Source organism: Aythya ferina, assembly GCF_964211825.1.
Source record: "Aythya ferina genome assembly, chromosome: 1".
In the NCBI taxonomy this organism is placed as follows: domain Eukaryota; kingdom Metazoa; phylum Chordata; class Aves; order Anseriformes; family Anatidae; genus Aythya; species Aythya ferina.
The window spans coordinates 79,631,547-79,658,457 of record NC_140296.1 but is presented as its reverse complement, the minus strand read 5'-3'; the positions used below and the strand labels follow the sequence as shown (position 1 = coordinate 79,658,457).

At 38.3% G+C, this 26,911-nt stretch overlaps 1 protein-coding gene and 1 long non-coding RNA gene across 2 annotated transcripts in view; both read left to right on the top strand.

Annotated features, from left to right (window-relative positions):
- Positions 1-3,973: 3,973 nt before the first annotated feature.
- On the top strand, positions 3,974-7,961 carry LOC311430295. The gene is made up of 3 exons (XR_014688676.1): positions 3,974-4,092; positions 5,794-6,033; positions 7,816-7,961. It is a non-coding gene; the product is annotated as an uncharacterized lncRNA (long non-coding RNA).
- Positions 7,962-21,124: 13,163 nt separating this feature from the next.
- Positions 21,125-26,911, top strand: part of VEGFD (vascular endothelial growth factor D) — a 30,564-nt gene continuing 24,777 nt past the window's right edge. Inside the window, exon 1 of the mRNA XM_084510597.1 lies at positions 21,125-21,795. Within this exon, the coding sequence (XP_084366723.1) occupies positions 21,706-21,795 (90 nt within the window). The 5' untranslated portion in view covers positions 21,125-21,705. The remainder of the gene's footprint in view (positions 21,796-26,911) is intronic.

Here is a 26,911-nt window from a genome sequence, read left to right as displayed (position 1 = left end):
ATAGCAATTGTATGAGTAAAATTATAAGAACAGAAAGAAGGAATATCAAAGAGTTTCAATTTTTAATCTCATTTAATGTTTACTTAGGAGTTAGACAGTTCATTCATTATCCACATGGGCCCAGGGTGCTCTGTGGGCTCCTGTGTTCCCTGGCAGATTCATCATTTTGGATCGGTGACTCAATACCAAGGCTGACCGAAGGGTTTACTAGTAGTGAAAATCCTGTTCACCATTCCTTTTCCAGAATAAAAGATCTGGGAAGTCTATGTGAGCCACAGGAGAAGGAAACATGACCCACTGCATGTAAGGAGACCGATGAAACTACAGCTTAGACTTTTGGTGGTTATGCTACAGAAGCTTTCACTCTTAAAAAGGTACACGTGCCTTTCTTTGATCCACAGTTAGAATTAAATCTTAGGGTGTATACTAAAATATGTTAACCAGCAAGCAGTTTAGATCTGACTAGGCAGGCTGCATGTGTGTTAAATAATACTCAAAATAGGCTATTTCTATTTTAAATATGACTGATGAAGGTATATTGATTTCATGATTGTAATGGAGAACAGAAATTAATAATATCACAAACTCTAGAAATTCTGTGTAAGAAAAAAAAAAAAAAAAAAAAAAAAACAAAACATGTCAGACTATTTCTCCTGACATTTTTTCAAGCCTGATATTTTTGAGTAATCTCTAACGCTTTTCTCCGCAGAGTGAGGAACTGTTCTGTATCCTATCTTGTCTTTGATGATGTTTGATGCCTTAATGTAAACGACCATTGTATGAACTGGAACAGGTTGCCCAGAGAGGTGATGGAGTCTCCATTCTTGAAGAAACTCAAAACCTGACTGGACTCAATTTACTTAATTCTTATTCAACAAGTATGAATAAAAAATGTACAGCTGCAAGGGCCTACAATAATTTATCCATAAGACACGTTTTGTTGGTTTGGTTTGGTAATTTCAAGTGCGTATCTTACTTCTGAAAGTTGCCACCACTTGGCCAGAGAACCCATGATATTCTGTCTCAGAACACAGAGTCTTTGTTGATAGTCTCTTGTAAATGTCCAGTGACCACTATGCAGTTCATTACACATTGAGATGCATTTGGTCTTTTTATGGATACTCAATTTGTCAAAGTAGCTGAATATTAAGTAATAGTAATATTAATAAGTAATTCTTATAAATAATAAGAATAAAATAAGTAGCTGAAATCAGCCCTCAGAGACCAGGAAAGATCATGTCTATGACCACGTGTTGTATTTGAATAGGCTCTGTTACCATGGAGGAAGAGGAAGAAAGTGTTTCTTCTTACTGTTGTCCAGATTTTTGTAGCCAGTTCAGTGTTAGTTTATGGTTGGTTCTACATGTGAACATCATGCAATACTGTGAAACTTCCTGTGGTCTTTAAGGAGTTCAGTGAGTAAAATACACTTAGTAATGACTTCATAATGACTTAGCCACATCTGAAATGCTTCATTAATTTTGAATAGCTTTTAGACCTTTTTAGGATTCCTGAAGAAGAAATGTGGTACTCTATTAAAATCAGTTAAACCTGTCACAAGGATTTTTTTTTTTTCTTTTGCTTTGTCTGTTAAATTCAGTTGGCCTGCCAAAAAGGACATGAGCTCAGCAGCAATTTTTCCAGGAATAATCCCTAAATTGTTCACTTTGAAAAGAAGAAGTTCCACTAAAATTGCAAGGTGATCTAATCCAACAGCAGAATTCCACTGACATGGTGGAAAATGTCTGCCAACATTTAAACCTGGGCAGTCTTCTGTTGACCTCTTAACCCTCTTCATTGCAGCTGAATGGCTTAACAATGTGACAGTCCCTCACAGGAACAAGCTGGGTGTCTTTTATTCTGTGGTAGAGAGATGAATCTAGGAGCACCTCAGGGCTGTTATACAATACTTCAGGAAGTTCCAAAGAATCTTCATTGCTTTTCTATTTGGGAGGACTGATGTATATTTTGGAAAACATATGTGTCTAACTTAAATGGACTTACACTCTCTTTTTATTTAGCTGGGTGGGGGGATTGGGGAGGAGGAAATGAAAGGATTTTCTAATGTATATTTGGAACTGCCTCTTAACTAGAAATACTTCCAAATAAGAGTAAGCCAAGTAAACACCCATTGGAAAAACTATTTTACTGCTTTGCTATTCCTAGTGGATATTTTCATTGGTTTTATTTATTCAAGTTCTGGTCACATCACTTGCATGGATGAGGTTTCATAGTTACTGTTGATTTCTAAAAGAACAACCAATGTGAGGTAACCCATTTACCACCAGCATTTGCCAATGATTATCAGGTCAAGGGTGATCACTCCTCTAGTTTGCCTGTTATCTATGAAGTCAAGTGTGGAATATCCCATGAAAAGTAATGGTGCTTAAAATTGTTTTTCTTCTATGTTTCCCTTAATTTACTTCACTATGTGAATGGTGACAGCAAAAAGTCATGTCTCTATACATGCTATCAATTTCTCTCCTGTTTCAAATTCCCTGTTGCTTTACTGAAAAGAGTTCATAGATACATAACTAGGTCAAGAATACAGAGAAAAATGATGTGCTGGAGCTGTTGAGCAGAAAGGAGATGCAACTGTTGTCCATGACCTTTGCCTTTTGTGAGAGACATTACATAGTTCTGCTCAGTGTACCCATCTGAAGGAAAAGAGACACCTCTGAAACATGCAGAGTGAGGAAATGTTCTAAATATTAACCTAAAACTTTTCTGTTGGCCAAATTTCCCATCTGTTTTATTTGTTTGCTTGTTTGTTTGTTTCATGTCTTGGCTTCCGGTTTTACTAGGAATCTTTCTTTCCCCATTTCCACATTATGTTTATGCAGCTGCCATTGTAGTTACTATTACCACAGCTGTAAATGTGAAATTCTTCTTCAACTATTATTTTGCTTATCTAGGATATTGGAGCATTCTTATGAGGAACAAAGGAAAGCAAAATGTTTTTGAACAATGGTCCTACACCTCCTCTTAGAATCCAGTTTGTATCACAGTAATATTCATTGGTATGTGTATTTTAGTGGGCACATGACAGTTAAGAGACTGTGCCTTCAAGCTCTTCTACATTCTTCCTAACTGACCCTTCCCTCTGCAAGAAGACATTCCTTTGTGCATACTGTATGCAGTGGAGTAGCTAACTTATACCTCTACAAATGTTTCATGTCTGATGTAAATAGAACTCTGTTTGTACCTTCTGATCTCTCTCTTTCTCACTAATATATTTTTCATTTAATTCTGTAATGGAACAATTTATGTCTGGAAAGCTCTTTAAAATACACTACATATGAACATTCACTCAAACTGTCATTGAGGAATGATATTTGTAGAATGTAACTAGTATATATATATATTCTTCTTCAATTAAATAGTATATTTTTAAAATTAATTTAGTGTCTTACCTGATCAGTATACCATGTTAAAAATAGCTTCCATGTATGTAAACAACATTTTTCTTCCCTACCTCTTCTTTAGCCACATGCAAACACAAAATGTGTAACTGAGATTCAGGATGGATGAAAAAAAGAGCTAAGGTTGTGCAGATGTCCAAAAGGTAAGAAGCTTAGTACTTTTTTGGGGAGTAGGAAAGTGGGAGAAGAAGAGGAAAGTACTGACCTGGGTGTGAGTCATAGCAGGGTGAAGAATTTCAACTTTATGGGGTGAGAAACACCTTATTTTTGCAATGTTCTTCACCCTCATTGTTTGGAAATGAATAAAAAAAGGCAGCTGTGCCAAATGCTACTTCAGGTACAGTGCAGCACAGTGCTTGATGGGAGCTGGATTCCTGTAGATGGGAACGGAATATCTTGATTTGTGTATTGGGTTTATGTGACAGGGTTTTGGTAGCAGCGGTGGCGCAGGGGTGGCCTCTGTGAGCAGCGCCCAGCAGCTGCCCCATGTCAAACCAGAGCCAGCTCCAGCCAGCTCCAAAAGGAACCTGCTGCTGGCCAGAGCTGAGCTAGGGAGCAATGTTGGGTGGGCCTCTGGGAGAGCAGATTGAAGGAAGGGAAAGAACGGCTGGACAACTCTGGGAGAGAGGAGTGAGAAAATGTTGAGAGAAGCAGCCCTGCAGCCCCCAAGGTGAGTGCAGCAGGAGGGCAGGAGGTGCTCCAGGCAGGCAGCAGCAGTTCCCTTGCGGCCTGTGGAGAGGCCCCTGTTGGAGCAGGCTGTCCCCCTGCAGCCCATGGGTCCCATATGGAGCAGATCTCCACGCTGAGGTTGCTCACAAACAATTACACAAGTGGAAATGCAAATTTCCTGCAAACAGGCATGGGGATTCTATTAGAGCTCTCTACTGAGGAAGACTGTATGAACTCCACTCTTACTGTCCCATGAGAGAGTGCTGCAGGTGGCTTAAAATCAGAGGGAAAATTTCATGCACAATTCTCACCAGAGAATTCACACAGGAGTGAATGGAAACAAAAAAAAAAAAAAAAAAGAGCACCACAGACCCATTAGAGACAACTTTTCAGGGATCTAGTTGCTTTAATTGCATGAGTGATTCATTTAAAACAGGCACATATAAGAGTTAAGCAGCTGGTCAGTGCCTGTACAGTCACAGAAAACAGATGTTTTTGCACGGTACAAGGCAGCTGAAGCAAGGCTGTGGGTTTGGAAGCAGTGCATTCCACATGGCTTGGAAAGAAGCCGGGGCCACATCCTGCAGCCTACATGTGCCTGATAGCTCCCCTCTTGGGAACAGGTCTCCACAGAGCATGTACTAGTTATGTCAGTCAAAGATTGCCCTCAGGATTAGTAGAATCTCAGCACCACATAATTCTTTCACATTTGTAGCACGTTTTTCCCTGCTAGCTGTATAAAAGGGAATTCTTTATTATCCACTACTGCGGTTTTGATTTGCATAAAAAAATTGATTTATTTGCCATATGAGATACAGTTGTTAGTTGCTTTCACATAAAAAGAGCAGATGAGGAACAAGATTATATCAAGCATTACAAGCGTGTAACACCATCAGTGACTCTTTTGCCTTTATGGGCACAGATCACAAATTACATATTAGAACAATAATAAAGATGGGAAGTGAATCACCCCAAATTATACATTATATGCATCATACAGGTGTATATGAATAGACTTGTAGTTCAGTGGTCAAGACCATATTCAATTACTGTAATCAGCTTACCAGATCTTGGCTTTGAATTGCTAGTGGAATGACTGGAGGTGGCCATAGCACATGAAGTAACAGGAACCTAGTGAGCAATTATGTTAAATTTATCAAATTTGCAACTGTCTTAAAAAGAAATTGAATCCTAATTGTTTGTTGTATTTGTATTCACAGCACAGTGTTTGTTTATTTGTTTATTTCATTTTGTCTAAATTTTTCCCTTTGTGTTTTATCACTCTTGCAGTACTTTCAGCATGTTTGTTGCTTTGATGGTGGATTTGGTGTATTGAAGAAGAGAAGCATTTAGCTTTCTGTTTGCCATGAGCACACTTCAGTGAACAATGTCCTGTAAATCTAGTTCCAGCATTTGAGAGTTTTTAAAAATATTTTTAAAACCTAAAAGAGCTGAAAATGCTCCCATATAAAAATATATATATAGATGATGAAAAGACTTCCCTACATCTTCACAGACAAAATATCATAGTGTTTAGTTGAATGGTGATGATGTAAAATTGCAAATGACAAAAACATAGATACAAGCAAAACCAAATAAGGCTGAGTTATTTTTATTGCTTAAGGTGAGAGAAATGCAAAACAATTAACCAGTCCCTTGCAAGACAAATATGTGTAATCTTTTCAGTTTTCATAATCAACAGGGTTGTTCATCTGACAAAGAAGTTGGAAAATTTTTCTTAACCTGAAGTGCCTTTCTAAGAACAAATCCTTCAGGAGGATGCAGCATTGTTCTCTGTGGTAATACCATCTCTGGAAATCTGAACTGACTTAACACTTTTCAGTCATTCTGGAGAACTGTATCAGCCAACAGTACTGAGCCAAAACTAACAGTCTGTAATTTGGTTTGAGGAGCACATTGGCATCCAAAATCAATTTGCAAGGTAAGAACAGAAGAATCAATTTGCAAGGTTAGAACTGGTGTAAACAGATGTTCATAAAGGAAGGATTGGGTGAGGGATTTGGAGTCTAGTGTTACTTAGGAATCAAACCATGATTTGGGAGCTAATAGTGGGTGGAAATAAGTTATTTTGAAAGGGTCATAGGGGTTTTCCAAAATTATGTATTTCTAGAATTAAAAGTATGGAGAAAAAGATAAAAGAAAATTACCAAGGTATACTCTTCATTATATATATATATATATATATATGTATGTATGTATGTATATATGTACATATATACATAAAAGCATAAAAAAATAGGGACTTGGGAGGCATAGAATACAAGAGATGACATTTTAAACAAGAGATGGTGTTTTAAGAACTTCAGAGCTTGTGTTCTTTACCTCCATATCCCAACGTCAGAGCTGTTCACCAGGGATTGAAATGATTCCTTGTACACAGCACATGGAGGGAATGCAGGAAATGTGGTCAGTGTAATGTAGGGATTCCGATCAGCTGATTTAATGCAGATTTAATTCTGATACAGTAGTAGCCCTGAAAAAGAAAAGGTGGTGTTTGTTAGCTTGTTAGTAGTTAGTGAATGTTTACATATTATAGACATATGAATGTTTCTCACTCTCATACTTATTGAAAAACTGACACATCAGAAATCCTCTTAGTGCAAAGTTAGAATTTTGATAGCAATATTAATCTGGCTGCATTAAAGGGTAAAGCATAGTTCAATGTGCAAAGGACACACCACATTTCAGAATTTGATTAATAATTAAAAAGAAGTTCCTTCTAACACCCCTTAACATTAGAAAACATATACCAGTTGTGGAGTTTTGGCATATAACAGATATGTGTGTAAGATCCAGTATAATATCTCCAGTGAGATTACTATACATCTCAAATAGCAAGCCACAGCTTCTATTAAATGTAATCACTTCTCCCAGCGGTACAGCAGCATAGTTCAATACAGAACAAAATCGTTTTCTCAGTTTAAAGTAATCCCCACCATAGCCTGCATGGTTAAATTGTGACTGGGAAACAAGGGGAAATAACGATGGAGGTTAAGCTTCTAAAGATGAAAGCAATATGTTTTGCCAAAAGAAAGAGATCAAATCAAACAGGGAGTAAAATGATCTACAGGGAAATCCTTTGCTAGAGGTTAATGCTACATGATAGATCTCAGAAGAGACAGACATGGGTGGAAATTCTTGGAAAACAAGGGTGCATTAAGTTAGCTATATTGAAACTATATCAACAGGAGACCAGCCTCATGGTGTTGTAAGCATTTCATAAAGGAAGGTATCACCATAGGTGGGAAAAAATGTGCTCCTAACAGAGAAACTCAAGCAAGCTCTGGCACTAATACAATGGAATCTCTGTGAGGGAAGTGATAAAGTGCATAGAATTGCGGTGATTATATTTTACAGCCAGGAAAGGAAACTGATAAATATCTACTATGGGGAGAAACAGGGTAGATACATGTATATGCATTTTTACCCCAAGGAGAGTTACATGGAATTTTAGTATTTAATAAATAAATAAATAAATAAATAAAAACAGGGTTACTGAAAGTTATTTAAGAAACAGACAACATCAGAAACCTGCAGAAAATTTTGGAAGACCTTGTTTCACCTTTGGGGAAAGGAGGACATGAGGCTGAAATATTTTTATTCAGATGAAGCAACAAATCCAGATGGGATACTTTGTGAATTCTGTAAGAAGTGATAAGTGATCTTTTAGGTTATGTGGCAAAATAATTTAAAATGTTTCCAGGAAGCCGACATTTTCCAGACAGACAGTATAAGAGGAGAAGAAAAAATGCTTCTGGAAAACACCCTGATTCTACTACATGGCTATACATCTGAAGAAGATGCTTACAACGCTTGAGCTGGTCCTCCTAAAGTCACTTCAGAGTCAGTGGAGGGAAGTAAGTGGAGAGCACAGTCCTCATTTTAAAGGATGTGCATGTACTTGGTCAGGTAAATAGCATCCTGAAACTTTCTGTTTCTCTCCATTATAAAGGGAGTTCAGAGTGGCAAAACTGGATATAAGTCTACATACTTGTTTGTAGAAGTCTAAAGTTAGATGAAATGAACCCAGCCAAAGCTACCAATAATTCCCTTTGACACAGCTTGATTGGGCTCAGTGCAAGGAGTTTCAGAGGTTAAACTAGACTTCACAGGTGCACAAACACAAATATGCACAAAGATGAGAAGAAATAGCATATACAGAGCTGTCTGATAGGGCCTACATGCACACACAAATATATACAGCACTGAGTTTGAGGGAGGTGCTGGACTCTGCCGAAGAAGCTGGTCATTGTCAAAAAATATCTTGCTCAGTGCAAGCAAGTCATAAGATAGCATTAATAATTCCCTAAGTCTGTCACAAATGTCTCATTTGTGTCTGTAGTGTTGGGAATTAGGAAAAAGGACACCTCTGCAAATCTCTAACTACCCATAACTCAGATGGCAGCTGTACCCAAAGGTAACCAGTTAACCAGTAAGTTAACCAGAAGGTTACCAGTAACCAAAGAGGCCACCTATGCCTGGGCGTCTCAGTGTCCAAGCCTGTGAAACAAGTCAACCCACTCCAGTGCTGACCTCTCGGTAATTTTTTTTAAAACTCTGTACACTAACCTTGATTTTCGCATCTCACTGTATGTCAGTGCTGAAACCCTCTATTCATACCAAATGTGATGGTGGGTATGTTGGTAACTCTCTGTATTGAACGCTCCACAGAGCTTCTGTTCAGCTCTCCAAACATGACTTTCTGGCAAAAGATGAGATGACAAGATTTGCAAATATGTAAGATGCTGCTCTTAATAAAAATAACACTCTCTTTGTGGCTGAGCAGAAAAATGTGTCGGTGGATTGACAGCTCACTGCTTTCATTTCCTCTTCAGCCTCAGAACATTGTTGATACTGTTGAGTTTTAAACACAAATGTGCACAGAACAGGTTTATATCAAGAGATTATTATTTACATGCTCCAAGTCATCTATCAGATCTGTTTTACCACATGCTGGAGCTGATTTTGGACCCACCGCTCTACACCCTTTCATCTCAGCGGATGCCCCTGCCTGCACACTGTTGCAGGACCACCCCTGGTGAGCAACCTGATGGAGAAAAGCTATGCCCTAGCAAGCAGCTTTCCAGCCAAATGGCTTCAGCAGTGTGTTGCAGCATCCCACTGTTTTGCTATTTGACAAAAATCAGTCTCTTGCAGGTGGTGATTTCAGCTGTAAATTGTGACTAACTATGTGGTTTTCACAGCCTGCTGTGGAGACCATCACTGATGTAGATCGCCATGCTGTAAGCTTTCTGATACCCCAGAGGGTGGAAATCAGATCAGGGTGGAGAATTCCTGGCTCATTTCTGACTTGTTTGAGAACAGGGATGATCTTCTGCCCATTTTGGTGCTGCAGTTTCCTCCTGGGGATATACCCACCAGCATACAGTGAGGCAGCATGTGGCCATGGCAAGGATATCTGAGGTCCTGTTTCATACCTACAAATGCATGAAAGAAAACAATATCTTCAGGAAAACTTTGGTTATCTATGCACTAGATGAATAACCAGGGTGATTCAAACACAGGGACATTTTTATATGTATTTATATTTTTTCCCTATTAGTGTATTTAATCCTAAATCCCTTGCTAAGAGACATAGGACAATCTATAAGTCTGGTCAGTACTTCCAACCAAGAAGCAGTCATCAGAATTTTAATACATATGCTATTGTTTAATTGGTTTGGTCTGTATGCCTCAAAATGTTGGGAATTACTGCTTAATCCTCAGCCTTGGAGGGAAGTAGACCCAATGGGAACTAACCAATAATTGTCATACTGTATGAAAATACACTTATAAATGAAAGCCAGTCTTTCCAGGTAGCTATCTGCGTGCTTTTGCTGATGTTTAGATGTTGTAATTTAACCACATATTTACATGTAGAACAGCTATTTTCAGTAGAGACCCTTATGAACTGTAGTGTTAGCATTCTTGGCACAGGTTAAGCAATGGAAAATATTTCTTATCTGATTTGGCTGTATCTATAAGTGAAAGACACGTAGAATGTCTTTCAAAACATTTTTGATTTACAAATAATAATCAAATTCATAATGTATCAGAAAAAAATTGCCTGTGAACATTTCTGTAATTGTCTTTGATGCTACTGTGCGAGTCTTTTGTACGTACTTTATATATGAATAGTAACATATTTTACATGTATTATCTGAAAAAAATATGAAAATTATGAAAAAATATTTTCATAATTTATGACTCAGTTCCTATAATTTTTTTATATTTAGAAGTCTGTTTTCTTCAAAGATCCTGATGATGCTAAACAAAAACCAGAACTTCATCACATAATGTATTGACTGATGGTAACTGTTCACTCTGAGAGCAATGTAGCTCTGCCCTAACAATGTAGCTCTGCCCTAATAATTGCAGCCTGAAGGACATTTCTTGATAAAACTGAGATGAGAGTTGTTTACATTGTTGCCGTAAGCCATAACTGTGGGCTCATCACCATCCAAGCATCTTCTTGCAACCTTTAATATATACATTTATAAACATGCTCTCCGAATTTTTGGAACAAAAGTTTCCTAAATATTCCTGAATTGTTGTGCTTTTACTAATTGCTTATTGTTTTCTTAATTTTCATGATACATATCAATCTCTCAACCTCCTCATTTTGAAGTCAGCACTGGAAAGGGGGCCTTCCCATGTACATCAGCAGGAACAGATTAATTCTGTCTGATCATTTCTTTTAAATCTCTTTTGAAAATTTCAAAATTTAAGTAGCCAGAATAAAGTTATTCTTGTTCCCCAAATAGAATAATAGGAGAACAACAATAGGCCTGCAGTTACACTTATCAAGCTAATTGATCTCCAGAAGAGTTTGCCTTGTGTATTGCCTACTTTTCCAGTCTTGGGGATCATCTGGTGAGACGATAGTCTCTCTTAGGAAAAGCAAAGATGTGACCCTAACTCACTTCAATGTCTTGATGAATCTACATCATGTTGGTATCCTCTCATTCCCTTTCTGTATCATCTGCTCTTGTGCTGTGTCCTGCTTTCTCTTGAGTGCCCTCTATTGTATTTGGAACAATGGTGGGTGGGGTGGTATGCATGCCAAATAAATATTCTTAACATGGAGTCCAGCTTGGAAGAAAGATTCATAAGTAATTATCTGTTGAAATGCATTTACTGTATTTGCTTTGGTCCCTCAGTGTCAGAAAACAACTAAAATCCGTAGTCATGGTTGATTGCATCATAGGTCATAGAAAATGTCAGTCTGCACAAAACATTCTTAATTACATACATTTTCTAAGTTTCTGGTAGTCACTTGGACTATCTGTGTAATGTTGATAGGACCTCTCCCTGAATCCAAGAAACTCTATGCCCAGATTGCTTCAGACCAACACATCAGACTAATATTTTTGAGCATTTGGCTGAAACCAAGCCCTATAGTAGTTGGCCAGGCACCTTGTCTGAGCTCCACTTGATGTTCTTGTGCTTTTAAATCATAATTAACAATCATTTTAATGATTTTTTTCAACATCATTAACCTTAATGACTTACTTATTAGATCATAATTATGTATATGGCATAAGGTGGGCCATGGTAGGAAGACACTTGTGCATGTTTGAAGAAGCAAAGCCTTCTTGGAGATGCCGTAAAGCTCTGGGTGAAGGGAACCAGAGAATCCTTTGCTACAGTCTTGTTCACTGATGAAGAGATCTCTGAAATGAACTATTGCCAGAACCACGCCTGTGTGTTGTCTTGAAGTAGGCTAACCAGAGTGATCTAAAACAGGCCCAGGGAGCAAAGCAATCATGAACCAGGGAAGAGCAGAGGTCCCATACAGTCTCTTTACTATCTCTCTTTTATATTTAACAATCTTATTCCTCAAGAACATTCCATCAAACATACAGCATCAGAAGAGCAAGACCTGAATATTTAGGTACAGAAAGAAGATAATGTATTTTTATTTTTTTCCATGTTTTTAATCTTGTCTTTTTTTTTTTTTTTTTTAAATTTTCAGTGACATGTATCTAGCCTGCTACAGGAGTGACAGATTCCTGGAAGATTTTAGATTTTTTAGGTTTAATTTCTTTTGGACTTATGTTCACCACCCCCCCCACACACACCTTTTCATAAGTAAGCACTATTTCAGAATCTAAATTGTGTTCACTTTTTATATTATAAATGTGCCTATCAAATTTCTTCACTGCATTTAAAGATTAACCTAGCAGTTTATGTGAATTTAAGATTATCTCATCATTTTGCTTGTCTCTTGTCTTTTCCTTTTTCTTTTCCTTTTTTTTTTTTTTTTCTTTTAAAGAACATAAAATTGCTTTCCAACTCCCTGACAGCCCTCCTAAGCCTAGACAATTTTGTTATTAACTGCCTTGCCAAAAGACTGTGCTAGAGACTTAAGTTCAAAGTGTATTCATCAAATGCCACCAACAAAGTATTTCTCAAAAGGATGAGGAGGTCTGAATTTAACATTCAGAGCTGTTGTGACATTGTAAAATACTCTTTGTAAAATCTCATGTTTTGTATGGCCAAGTGAACTCATCTACTCCAGAACACAATGACTGGTAGCTGATACATCAGGCTTTTTATGTTATCTGAACACAGCTGCAGAATCTTACACTTGGTAGCAGACCAGGGTAACAGCAGGCAGGGGGTTGATCCTAAAAAAAAAAAAAAAAAAGTGCGTGTATGTTAAATTAGGTCTGAAAACAGGAGACAAAAAGGTGAAATAAAGTTGACACACTCTCTGTGCCTCTTCAGGATTCTTCCCATCCTTTGAGAAGCCTTGATGGTACCTGGTCTTCTGAATCCTGATGTCAATAATGGGAAATTAAAGATAAATAGATCATTTCATGTAGGTCACTGACCAGATGATGATAGGTATGAAGTGTTCATTTGACTATGGTTTAAAAGGCGGATTGAGCTTGAGTAGAGTTTTTTGGGTATAAAACTCTAAAACTCTTCACAAAAGCCACATGGCAGGCCATCTTTTATTGCACTTTCAATAAGAAATGGAAGGTGAGATTAAAAAACTATTTTTATATCAGTATACATTATTGATAGCAATAGGAAGTAATAAAGACAGGAAGCATGTTTTTTTATTTTATTTTATTTTTTTTTTTTGGAAAAGGGTAGAAGTACATTTGTGTTTTAAGTGTGAAAAAAATCATCCTGTTAGAGCCAGAGATGAACTTTATAATATATACACTTCAAGTATACATTTACTTCTCTAAACATCCTCAAGAGAGAGATCATTAATTCTTTGCTGCTGACATCAGGGAGCTGACTTATCCTTTTATTGGCCTAGTGTTTGTGAATATTAAAGGAGTTAAACCAAAAGTAAATAATAAACATTTCATCCCCAAACTTTAAGTTGCACCAGATGGACTTTATTTTCAGATTACCGAGTGTGACTGTAAAGTGTCCTCAAATGGATTTGAATCCTGATATTAACTTGTGGGGGATCTGCTGTCATTGCAAACCACTATGTGCATGTTCTCAGGGTGCAAGGTCAGTTACGATGATGTTTGTACTTGTTCTCAGACCATCTATTATATATGTTCATATTACTTCAAGGATGTTTTTTCAGGGTGTTACAAAGTAGGCAGGGAAATCACTTGTAGAAAATAAATGAATATCCCTTCTATTGGCACCTACTTGCTGTCATACCTCCCACAAACTAATTTCATTTTGTTTAGGACTTGTAGCAAAATTTGCTCCTTCTGAACCTCCATCCTTCTACTTCTCTGTATGTTCTCTCTCATCTGTTAGTTGCTCTTATTTGTGAAAATGGCTGTATTAGGAGTGGGGTCTTAATTTGATAGAAATGCTGGGTGAAAATAGTTGTTCTGCTGTATTTTTACTGCTAAAAGATCTTAGAAAAAACTGCTTTGTTTTTGATGAAGACAGGGAGAGGCAGAGAGGGGAAATTAGGCAGCATTAAGCTATTTGTTTTTATGGCTTGGCATCTTTTAAGACTTCTCTGAGTTTCTTGCTGGCCTAGAGAGGCAGGAATGTTGTCATGGTATACTCTGGCCATACCTAGTGGGTCAAGAGTTTGGGACTTGTGCACAGAAAATGTTCTCAAGGGGTTGTTTCTGCTTATTCCAAGGAATCATCTCCTTGACTGGACAACAGAATTAGGCAAGTGCTTGAATTTGAGGTATTTTACATTACTTTTGACTAAGAATGTTTCTTTTTGACTGGATAAAATTAAGATGTCCAGAAAAAAAGGACAATGACTAATTTATGCTATAGGTAAATATGATCAGTTGGGAAACCACTTTTTTTTTTTTTCCTGTGGCCTTATTATGATAGATTAAGCCATGACTTCAGTTCCACTGACTATTTATTTTGGCAGTCTAGCCTGTTGTCTGAAATGCAAAGATGAAATTAATCTTGAATTTCCTTCTTTTCTCACAAAGCCTGCTTACCTCAAAGAAGTGTCATGATGAGTTGGGTGGAGCTCTCCAGGAGTACTTGAAGGTTATTTTTTGGTAAGGCCACTTCAGAAAATAACTTTGTATGAATTCGGCTTCAACTGACAAGGTCTGTAACATGTATTTCTTCTGCAGTCTCTAACAATGTAACAGTCACTAGATTAAATTAGCATTTTCACATCTAATTGATGTATTATAATGAAACCGTGGTCATAAAAAGGATGTGTCAGTCTTCATGATGTCTTGTAGATGCTCTGCTGCCACCATCTAGCTTGCAGCCACTTCAGTTTTATTGTTATAGGACTCTACTGTGCTGAATGAGCAAATGGAAAGTTTTAAAGTACAGGCTGCATTGTTTCTGTTTCATGTGGAAATATCTAACATTTTGTTCTGACTGAAGAGTCAGCTGATGCTACCTTGTACTCAGCCGCACTACAGAGTTTCTCCTGGTGTGCAGGAGGAGCAGATAAGGTTCTTTCACTTACTCAAGACAATTCCCAGAATTTGAAAGGTTAAAGATGTTGATGTCATCTGTAGTCACATCTTTCTCTTGAGAAACTCTAGGCTTGATATGCATAATACAACAAATGTCTATTCAGTTATACAAGTTGGTGCAAGCTGTGCATACCCTTAAGACCGAGGATGATTTAGCAAGAGTGATGTGCATACTGGAGAAAATGACTGTTGTTACCATTTTCTTCAATGTAAGCACACAAGATTTCACCTATTTTTGCTCACAATCCAGACAGAATTAATCCGTCTAGATACTCGTGTTTTGCAGTTATACCTCCCTTGGCTATTGCTTCAGATTAAAGGTAGATATTGAACTATTGACTTTGAATTCATCCTCTTGGTATATGCCTCCTTCATTGACTTTCTGAGCATTTTAAGGCACCTGAGTCAAAAAGTTAGGGATCCTCTGATGTACTCAAACACCAGCCAGTGAGCATTTCACAGTCAATTTGGAGTCACATCCCCTGTTATGATAGGTGTGAAGGATGGCTTTTGCTCCCTGGTCAGACCTCTACCTCTTCTTCCCCTCTCCCCTCACTCCTTCCTCTTTCTTTTCTTTTCCTTTCTTCTCCTTAACCTTGAGAACTCTTTTTTTTTTTTTTTTTTTTTTTTTTTTTACCTTCCTGTTTAGCTTGCCTCACTCTTTTATAAAAAAAATAGTGAGGACTTAGAATATGTCACAAGAGAAATCGGGGGTTGTGAGTGCTATTGTAATTAAAGTCTGATTATTGTTCCAGTTGTGCCCTCATTAAGAGTTATGTAAATACAGATGGAGGTGAAGACAAGCCAAGCTCCCATTGTTGTAGATACTGGATTGTAGGAATTCAGAGAAAAATTAGGTTCTCTGGAATAGGGACAATGTAGTTTAGGTTCCTTAGAAGTTTGAGTTACACAAACAGACACCAAGGAAACAGCGATTTCTTCATACTTTGGCTAGGTAAAGCTGTCATTCATCACAGCAGCCATGCCCACTATGAAGTTAGAAATATGAACTAGAAAAGGGTGGCAAGGCAGCCGTGCCCTTTGCGAGTCTGGGGTAGAGCCTTTCAAAGACAGAGCAGCGTAAAGGTGTGTTCATCACTGAGAAGCTCAGCCCCAAATGTTTGTGGTTTTCATCTGCCCGGTGTTGACATCTATCCTGCTGCAGCACGCAGTTAACAGTAGAGTCCCTCCTCCGAGCTAGGCCTCTGTGCAGCGTGGTGGAGAACCGAACCCATGGATATTGTGGTTCACCTATGTTAAATCTGAGAGTGTGTCTGCCCTTCAGCCACGGGTGTGTTTGTAGCTTGTGCAGGCATTCCCTAGAGACCTTTAGTCTAGCTAGATTGGCTATCGATAGCGGTTTAGCCACCTCAGCCTGGAGCGCAGTGGATGCCCAACGCCTAGTTATGTGGCCCACTTTTCAGGCAGGTTTTTCAGCCTGCACTGAGCTCCAGGCTCACAGCAGCAAGGAGACGATGAGGCTGTCTATCTGAAGGGTAGCTAAAGAGTAACCTCACAAGGTGCCACAGCCACCTGGCTGGTATGTGGGGCTGGTCCTGGGGCTGCCTGGTGTGCACTGTCCCATCACCGCATTAGCACAACTTCAGCAGCAGCAAGACATGAATCTGGCTATTAGATTTTGCTTGCGTTTCTAAATTAATTCTATAAATCCAGTTTAGCATTTAGTGTGATGTCCTGAACACTCTCATATTTGGCAGAAATTTCTAATTCCAGTAGCTGTTATATTAACCTTTGCATTATTTAAACATATTTTAAATAACTACTTAACAATTTATAATAAATTTAGTAATTTTACTAAGTCAGCGGCCTCAAATTGCTGTATCGAGTGTTATATTAAATATAAGTAAGATTCTTGTTTGCAATATTTGAGATAATTGACCCATTTTTTCTTTTTCTATGTAATATTCAAGAAAACAAAAGTTCCTCTGTGTGAGGATTTTTTAGAGGGAATGTACAGATCTGCTCATAGAATCATCTTACAAATACTTACTTAATGACCTTCACTGGGAATTATATTAATTCCATGAACATTACTCCATGCTGAGACTTGAAGCTGTGCAGAGTTCTCAAGCGCAAAGTATCTAATAGAAGAATACAATATTTGAAGTAAAGGCAATGAATTGCCTTTATTGATCTCCAATTTAATTTATGCTATCTGAGAGTGATTGATTAAATTAGAGTTAATTTAGGACATATCGTCACAAATACTATGTTATCTGAGTATTCTTATTGATTCATGGTTTACTCTTGTGGTAAAAGGTCAGAAGTACCTTTTTTTTGTGTGTGTTTTGCTGCATTTCTCTCAGTGAAGATATTTTTGGAGGTGTTTCCCTAGTAGTTTTGCCTGGCAAATAGTGACACAGGTCTGGACCTATCTGCAGGTATGTTATTTTCAGATAACAAAAAGAATTTATTTTATCAGATGAAAGAATTTCAGCTTAAAGAATATGGGTTGTACAGTATAGCCAATAAATTCTTCTGTTCTTTGGGTATGCAAGCATGCAATACATTTATAAGGTATTTATTTATTTATTTATTTATTTATTTATTTTTTGTCTAAAGCCTAAATATAGAACCTGCTATGCAACTCAATAAAAAGTCCTGGTAAGTAAGCTGTACTTGGTCTGCATATTCTATCTTACAAATTAGAGGAAAGTATCAGTAAAATATGATTAGTCTGTTTCTAGGTATATATACCTTATTATTTATTTATTTTTTTTATGTTCTCTTCCACCAAAAAAATTTATGACAATCAGTGAATTGGGGTTTCTGTGGAATGTATGTGAAACTGTTACTTTGGAATTAAGTCTCATATGCTTGCTTACAATAATATTGAATAAATAATATATAATGTTTATAGATAGAGATTTAAACTTGTTTTCATAAGTATTGTTCATTCATTTGAGACTTCAGCATTGATCAATATTTGAAATAGATTAAACCAAATATTTTAAGTTTTTCCTGCAAAGAGCTTACTGGTTGCCATAGTATGAAACAACTGCTAAGTCAGAAGTGATAAAGTAGGAAGATAAAGTCTCATTTCATTTAACAGAATTTAACTTTGTTGGTGTCAATGGAGCTGGATATTCAGCCACCAAAGTGCAGTAATGCAAATAGTCATGCAAAATTTATTGAAGTACTTCATTCTACAGTGTTAGCTTTAAAAAAATGCAGAGCAGAGCCATGCACAGAACTAAGCAGGTAGATTTGCAATAGCAAAAGGAAATAAAAACAAAAGCTAGTAGTGCTAGTAGTGTTAATTTGTGTTTAGATAGTAAAAGAAAACATAGGTCATAGTCCTAGGAGGCATCCGGTTGGACAGCAGGTTTGTTCACTGCTCTTGCAGGCAACCTGCAGTGTAATCTCAAGATACTTTAAGTTAGCATTAGAGAACTATTTACATTGTTATCAGTGCAGCAGCAGGCAGGAAAAATTGTTAGAAATGTGTGTGAAGAGTAGGCTTGAGGTAATGCTGGAGAGAGCCCTTATTCACATCCCACATTGGAGAGGAGAGACAAGAGGAATAGGGGAAGGGATAGGGACTGTGGAGCAAATGGTGAAAGGAAGCTGTTCCCAAAAGTCCATCATCAGAGTTGCTCTGCTGTCCTAGTAACTGTTTTCTCTTGCTTTGTCTGTGCTTTCGCTAACAGCTTTGAGCTAGATTTGAAGTCCATGGCAGTTAGCAAAAGGTGTTTTTCTTCCTTTGCAAGTCTTTGTGTCTGAGCCCTGAGGGAGAGATTAAGTATTGTGTATCTTCTGCCTGCAGCATCTAACTTGCTCTTTTAAATGGATTTGATTCAGTGCCAGAGGTTCAGTTCAGTATTCCTGCCAAAAAGCCCACTGAAGCCAGAGCTGGGCAGACAGATGTGATGAACATTTTGCTTCCAGAAAGACATAATTTTGGTCTTTCTAAATGTTTTTGTGATTCAGAATTGAATTTGGTTAATAGCAGTGACGAACTAAAACACAAACAAAACATTATTGAGGTGTTTCCCGCCAGTGTTTCCAAAACAAACAGCCTTGATTTTCTAGTGCTAGTTTGTTAATAGTCCCTGAAGTAGGTTTTGTGGGTCCCACAAGGGCGGAAAGGCCATTGCCATTCTCACCGTGAGGCTGAGACTGTGAGAACCCTTGGGTTTGTGTCTCTTCCCATTTTGATTTAAATCTGAGAGCTGAGCTGCGCTCTCATTCTCAGACATGTGTTTTCCTTACTAGTTTGCAGATCATATCACCACAAGGCCTTTTCACTCTCCATCCCTCCAAGCCCTTTCACCTCCTATAAGCAGTTAAACACCCACTGGGATGCAGGAGGAATTCCACAGCTAGTGTTCAAGACCTTCCGTGCTGCTGCTGGGTTGTCCCTTGCTTCTGCCACCTTACAAAGTGAAGCGGAGTAGTGATGTTGTGTGAGGGCACCAGCCAGAAGCAGCCTGACTAGCAGCTGGAAGGAAAGCTTGCTCCAGTTACCTGGTCTGGCTGAAGAAAAGGTGAAATTTTGTGCCAGCCCTTCCAGGGGAACAGAGAAGCTCATCTGTAAACCATTCTGGAGACAGGCTGTGTAAGTAATACTTCGGTGACCAGGCTTTAGGGCACAAAGGATGTATTGCTTCTTGCCTGTGTTGTGAATCAGGGTCTGTGTTCAATTAATGATCCCCATAAATGAGAGAAGTTTGTAGGCAGATACCCCCTCCAGATAACTCTCTATTGACCTGTAGTTATTATCATGCAGTCCTTTCCTTGTAGTGACTATTTTGGGCTTGGTCCCTTGAGCTGAAGTAGCGTGCTCAAGGCTAAGGAGCATTCATTTTGTTCCACAAGGTTTCAGTTCCTGCAAGCAGATGGCTATCAGCATCAGAAGGGAAATGGGGAAACTAAATGAGGTCAGAGTGACCGTACATAAGCAAGAGATAACATGCTCCTTTGAAATGATGAATGAAATAGTTGATGTCTTTCAATGGCAGACTACAGCATTGATGCAGAACATCCCCGGTGGTGTGGGGCTGGTGAAACTGCATGAACACAGCCAGCAGTGTGGTGGGGGGCAAGATGGAAGGGGGAGAAGGAGGTATGCAGAGCAGAGGACCTTTCTCACATAGCTCAGAGAATGAAACTCATGCTGTCCTTACACGAACCACTGCAGGGTAGGTGGGGGAAGAAGCCACCAGCTAGAAAAAAGGGAGAATAAATTGCTTTCACAAAACAAATGGTGAAAGACAACAGTTAAAATTATTCAGTCACATATGTGTTTTTAAAACGTGATGGCACAGTTAACTGGCAACAACTGGAGAAAACAGATTCAAATAATTTTCTCTATCATATCCATTTGTGATGAACTCTTAGGAAAAAATTATGCAACCTTACTGATAGCAACAGAAATGTGGCTTATATTTAAAAGAGCTACTTCTTGGAAGTCAAAGGTAGGAAAGCAGTGCTGTGAAATATTAGCTACCAGACTGTTTTATGGTAACAACTGTAGCTCTGCAAACCCTAAGCTGTGTGAGAGTGGAGCTATTCTCCTGAATATTAAATATTACTTGAGTACAGCAATGAAGACTTAACATGTGTAATTATCAGAGCCTTTGTCTATGTTATAAATTTAAATGCTTGCTATCCATTTTGGCTTTAAACTGTGGAAAAGTGCAGAGAAAATTCAAGATCTTTTTATCTTGGGGCAGAAAGAGAGATTCTATTTTGCTGAAAAAGAAAAAAAAAGAAAAAGAAAAAGATTTATTCCTTTTATATCTGTTGCTTCCTGAACTTTCATTAAAAAAAAAAAAAAATAAAAAAAAAATCCTGTGTGTTTTTAAATATAATTTTAAACTTTCCTTTTTAAAATCTATCCAGAAAACCTTATGCTACATAAAAGAAAATGGTCTTTCTTTCTCTTTTCCTTTCTCTCCCTCTTTTTTTAAAAAAAAAAAAAAAAAGAAAAAACTTAAAATCTGTGTGCTGTGTAAGAAACGTGTGCTGAAGTTTCATGTTTCAGGTAATCTTCTTTAAAATAATGGGAGTCTAGATTGCATCAGTTAGTTTAAAAACTGCTATGCTATTGGTAGGGACAAAATGGGATTAGAGCCAAAATTTGACTGTGTTACTGCCAAAGTCTGTATCAGATTTAAGACACATGCTTCTGCAAGCTTCCATGAAGGTTGTGAAAAAAGTTTTAATACAGAGTTGGATTACAGCTCTCTAGCTCAAAACATTGGCCATTACACTACCATCTGAAAAGGCTGCTGTAAGACGGAGCACAGAATAGAGCAGATTTCTGCAGTTTTCTGGACCACAGATGGATTTTGAATACCTCTTTGTGCCTTGATGGAAGATATATTAACTTCATTAACTGGAATCCAAACCTGATCACTTGTGAGAGTGTGTGTGTATACGTACAGATAGAAATCTATTTAAATCCTTATCATGATTTTCTTTCAAGTGCATGTAAAATCTGCTCTAAGAAATTACATTGTCTAGGTGAATTGTTCAAAATAATTGTTTAGAAGAGTAAAGAGCTAGATATTTGCTCTTGCATTTTGGAATCTTCTGTGAGTTTATGACAGAAAAACTGGAATCTTTTCTTGTCTGCATTGGTGATACAGAAATGCATTTCAAAAGAGACGCCTCTAGCTGTATGACAACGATTGCATAGTAACCTGTGGATTTTAAACATCAGAATGTACAAACCGTGGGCAACTGTGAATATTTTCATAGTTTCTTTTCTGCATTTGCTGCAAGGATCTGAGTATGAGAATGGATCTGTGAAGGTAGGTGATCTCTATTTATTGACATGGTTAATAATCCACATTGCCAGAATTATATAAATTTCATGTGCAAGTTGGTGAGCTTCTTGCTGTTTTGGTGTTTGTTTGTTTGTTTTTTTTTTTTGCTTTGTTTTGTCTGTTTTGTTTTGTTGTGTGTGCTTTTGTGTGTGTGTGCGTGTGTGTGATTGTTCAGCCATAGAAGAAAGAGAATCTATATAGAAGTTAAATACATATAAATTGTTTATTAGTTTATTTTTACTAGCTGTTATTAATTAATTTTAATATACTTTGTTCTTTTATTAAACTTTTAGTATCAGTCATGCAAGGCAAAAGGAAAATACAAAACAAAGCAGAAGTCAGAGCACTTGGGATGCTTTTTAAATGCACTTTTTTTATTTCATGTATTTATGATTTCAGAAGTAAGAACACTGGTGTTGAAAATTTTCCTCTAAAAACACTTGTTCATCAGTTGCTTACTTGTTTGCCAGAAATCTGAGAAATATTTTTCTTTTGTTTTACTAAGAAATGTTGTCCAAGACTTTAAAATAAGCAGCAAATAGTAATAATAGGGCACATTGCCTGAAATTCAAACTTTATTCTGAATGCAATGCATGCAAGAAAATTTAAGCTGAAGTTTCACCTTGAGAGTATGATTTTTTTTTGTCTAACTTTCTGAGAAAATGTGAGAACAGCCAGGACAATCATTTAGAAAAATCAGAACAAAAGCTGGAACAAGATTCTGCATGTGTAGTGTGTCCAAAAATGATTAATTCAGTGTGTGGTCCAGAACAAATTATTTGTTTCTCACTGACAGAGCAAAACAAGCTAATAGGTTTGTTTTCACTTCAGAAAACCTCCTGCTTGCAAGAGATGACCACACACTACTCTGTGAACTGCACTTCATGTTGACCTGAGGTTTAGAAAAGAAAGGCTAAATTATGTACTTAATTGCAGATTTCTGTTGCCAGCACAAGAAGTTAGCAGTGGTGAGCAATGTGTTTTCAGGATGACTAATGCTTAAAGCCTTTGCCTGCTCACCATTCACAAGCTTTTAATTTACAACCTTAGCTATCAAAACTTGGAAGACATGAAGACCAGTGCAATAATTCTCATATACATTGCCTTCATTCTTATATACATTGCACTGCATGACGAGTCACTGTTTACTCACATGTAGGAATCTCTTTACTTAAATCGGAAAGCATTTTCTAATATAGCATACTAACCACTGTATAATTGGCAATGATGATAACTCTTCCCTCACGTGGAACACAAGTTTATTCAGCGTATTAGCAAATCACTAGTTAGTTAAGAGCCTTTTAATTAAATTTTGAAACCATATCCATTTTGCCCAGCATACATACAAGAGCTCTTCTTGCTCATTTAAACTGGTTTATAGTTTATTGACTGTGATGACATTGCCTAGCAAGTATATGCATATTTGTAATTGTTTTCATTGTAATTTGGCTACCACTCTCAAGGAGCCAGACTAGATGCTGGGTATTCTATTTAATAAAAATAACTGTTAGTTTCCAAGACTATCATGAAGGTATTATGTAGATCACACTAAAAAGGACTATGTTTCACGTGCATTGGCTGCTGATTACCAAAAGGAAAAGACTGTGTTTTTTGTTTGTTTGTTTGTTTGTTTGTGTTTGTTTGTTTTCTTGCTTGTTCTGCCCCTTTCTGATAGATTTTTTGGCTAAGCTGTTAATTATTTTTATTTTAATGTTTGACATAGTGTATTAGGTTTCTGGGTTGTTTTAGCATTTATGGCATGTGGGCTTTTGTGCATGTGTGTGGGGTATATTATAGTGCTTTGTTGTACACAGGGTTATCTGTATTCTTACCAACTGCACCTCAGATTTTACTTGCAGAACACAGAAGTAATGTATTGTAGTCACCTATCATATCTTATTTTAAAAAAGTTCTGTAAGATCAACAGTAATATTGCCGGGATAAAAAACACAAGGTCAGGATGTAGGTGTTAATCACAATTAATGAGACACAGAAAGCCTCCCCTCCTCTATCGTTGTTATAGCAGACCAGGTAACTAAGCTCAACCCAGGACACTTGAAGTTTTAAACCTGTTGATGGACTAAACTATCAGGTGGTGTCAGAGTGGTATCACGTGATAGAGTTTCAGGGGGTTAAGCATTTAAATACTCTCTTTTCCCCTGCCACAGTGACCCTCAATAATGCTGTGAAGGTTAAAAGCTTATTTACAAGTTGCTGTAACTCAGGGAGTATCTCTGCTGTGCTTGACTTTTCCTAGCCCTTCAGAAACACCATACTCTTCTGGATACAGGACTCTCTTTTATTTCCCACGTGTACACCAAGCCCATTAATTCCCTGTCTGCCAGACCCCAGTTCTTCCCTCCTGTCTCCATTTTTGTTCTGTTCCAGTCCAGCATCAGTGGATCCCCAGCCCGTATTCCTGGACCTCCCTGGCTTAGGGTTGGTTTCCCTACCAGGATCCCTTTTGCCATCTCCTTGTGTTACCTTCCTTCCCACTCACCTACTTTTGGGCTGGGATAGCCTCCTCCTTCCTCTGACCCTCAGAAGGTCAGTCTCAGTTTCTCAGTGAGGAGTCTCAGTGCCCTACTGATCCTGTCCCGACTGATCATGGTTCCCCTCTTCCCTAGCTTCTAGCTTTGTTTTCATGGTCAGAACTTCTTGCCTTTCCATTTTCCTGACCCCAGTTTCTAGTTTTGGTCTCCCCTGATGCTCTCAGGCTAGGTATTGCACTTTTTTGCTAATGTTCCTCTTCCCTCTCCACTTTAAATCCGACATCTTCCTTTCCCATGTTGCCCAACCCCTGAAGGAACCTAAAGGAGATGAATGGTGTTGTCCCAGCTCTCAGGTCTGTGGGCTGCTCCTGTGCTGGTCTGCATCCTTGTCCTGCTCAGCTCCAGGCTGGTGTGTGGTCAGCATGAGCCCCATCTGCAGAGTTTAGCTGCTAACCCCTGGCAAGTCTCTGCTGAGCATCCGTGAGCTGCTGCTGTTACATCTGGGTGGATATTTACAGAGAGAGCAGGAGGCACATCTGTGCCAACAAAGCTTCCTCGGGTGTCAAAAGTTTACATTTGTCATCCACCACAAGGAAATGCTGGACATTTACAAAGACAAAATTGCCAGAAAAGGTTTTTGCACAGATGCAGAAGGAGCTTCGTCCTTAACTGCGAGCAAACCATTTTGACCAGACAACAAATCATAGGATCATAAAATCACAGAGTGGTTTGGGTTGGAAGGGACCATACAGATCATCTAATTCCAACCCTTCTGCCATGGGCAGGGACACTTTTCACTAAGTCAAAAAGTTATTAAAATCATTTAGAAGCAGACATCTGGCACGGAAAGTTTCAGCTTGAACACTGAATATCTGGTGATGTTATAACCAACTGGAAAGAGTCTCATGACAGGAAGCAGTAGGCAGCTTAGTCTGGGGCAGGGCAATCATGTAGGTATCAGACACAACTCCTCAGCTGAGCTCATGTCAACATTGGCAGTAATCCCTCTATTTCACACTCCAGTTATTTGATTCAGGTTGCCAGTCTGACAGACTAAATCCTTAGTGAACAATTACATTTCCACATGGGTTTCCTGATGCCTAAGCATTAATTTTTTTCATCATGAAATGCTTAAAAATGCCTTGTTGAAGTGTTATCCTGCCAGTCTCTTACATTATGAAACCCCTCAGCTAAAGCACCACAAACTTAACTGTCACTTTTCCTGTTTCTCCCCCACAAACACATTTTTCCTCTCCCATACAGCAATGACAGACATAGACTACTTTTTTTTTTTTTTTTTTTTTTTTTTTTTCCAGAATTTTAAAATTAGGTAGAAAGAGGTATGTCCTATATTCATCAGAGCCAAGAAGACTTTTGCCAGGAAAAGCCCCAGTGGTCTGTCAGACCTACTTCTGTCTTCCAGCACTAGAACTGTCTCTCTGATGAGGCCACAGAGTCCTGATCGCTGAGGGGGTGAGTCTCAGTGCTCCCTGCGCTGTTCTGCCCTTTATGTTATTTATTATGGGGAAGGCAAGAGAAAGTAATGCCCAAGTTACAACAAACTCAGAGCTTTCTCTTTTTGCAGAGGTTTTCTCCCTGTGACAGAAGGGAGAAATGAACTCTTTTGGTTCATTAGAGAGAATCCCATGGCTGATAGGCCTGAGGAATATCATCGAACTTGATGAAATCTGGTCTGAAGATAGAGGGGGTAGATATTCTCAGCCCTGGAGCCAGCTGCTCTCTGCTACGTGCACACCTTTTCTACAGCTAATAGCCTTTTTTTTTTTTTTTTTTTATCTCCGCACCAAATATTGATACAGGCTTAAGTAGCCATTTCTGTTCTGAAGGATCTTAGATTCAACAATCTCATGTTGCCACTGGGAGATGGACAGAGGCAGAAGCCAGTTGTTGGTCCTTGTCCACTGCCCTGCTCTGCTGAAGGCGAGAGCAAAACTGCAGTTCCCCATAAACCTTAGTGGAGACGCCTTGCCCTTGGGCAGGCATGGAGATACTGGAGAGCCACCGTGAGCTGAAGGAATCGGGAAGCTCTGCATCTCTTCCTTCCTGGAGCCACCTGCAGTCTGTCTGTGCAACCAAAACAGAGCTCTGCAACAAAACCTGAGCAAGTCTTAGCCAAGCAGGGAGTAAGCTTTTGTCTGATTATCACTGATGCTGTTTTTCAGATAGCCATGCAGCTAAATGTTATGCAGCACTCTAATAACAGCTTGCAAGTGTTGCTCACTTTCCAGAAAAGATATATGCTAACAGTTTGTCTGTCTCATAGATTCTCTTCCTCAAAGGCAACTCCTGGAAGTACAGTCAGCTGCTCAGGAGCTAGGAAAAACTCAATCAGGATTGTTGGAAGCAATTTCTCTCTTTAAGCTAGACTTTTCATCCTTACATCCAGCTTCCTTTCAAAGTTAACAAACTCTTTGAAATACTGATTATGAAATTGTGGTTTTCATATATTTTCTTGTTATCACTGCTGCTCTTGATTCTCTGTGATTACAATCTCTGATAGGCATGATGAGCCAAGAACATGTGGAAATGTACTTGCAGCATTCCTGCAGAAACGTTTGCCTGTGCTTTTCCTTCAGGACTGGGAAACT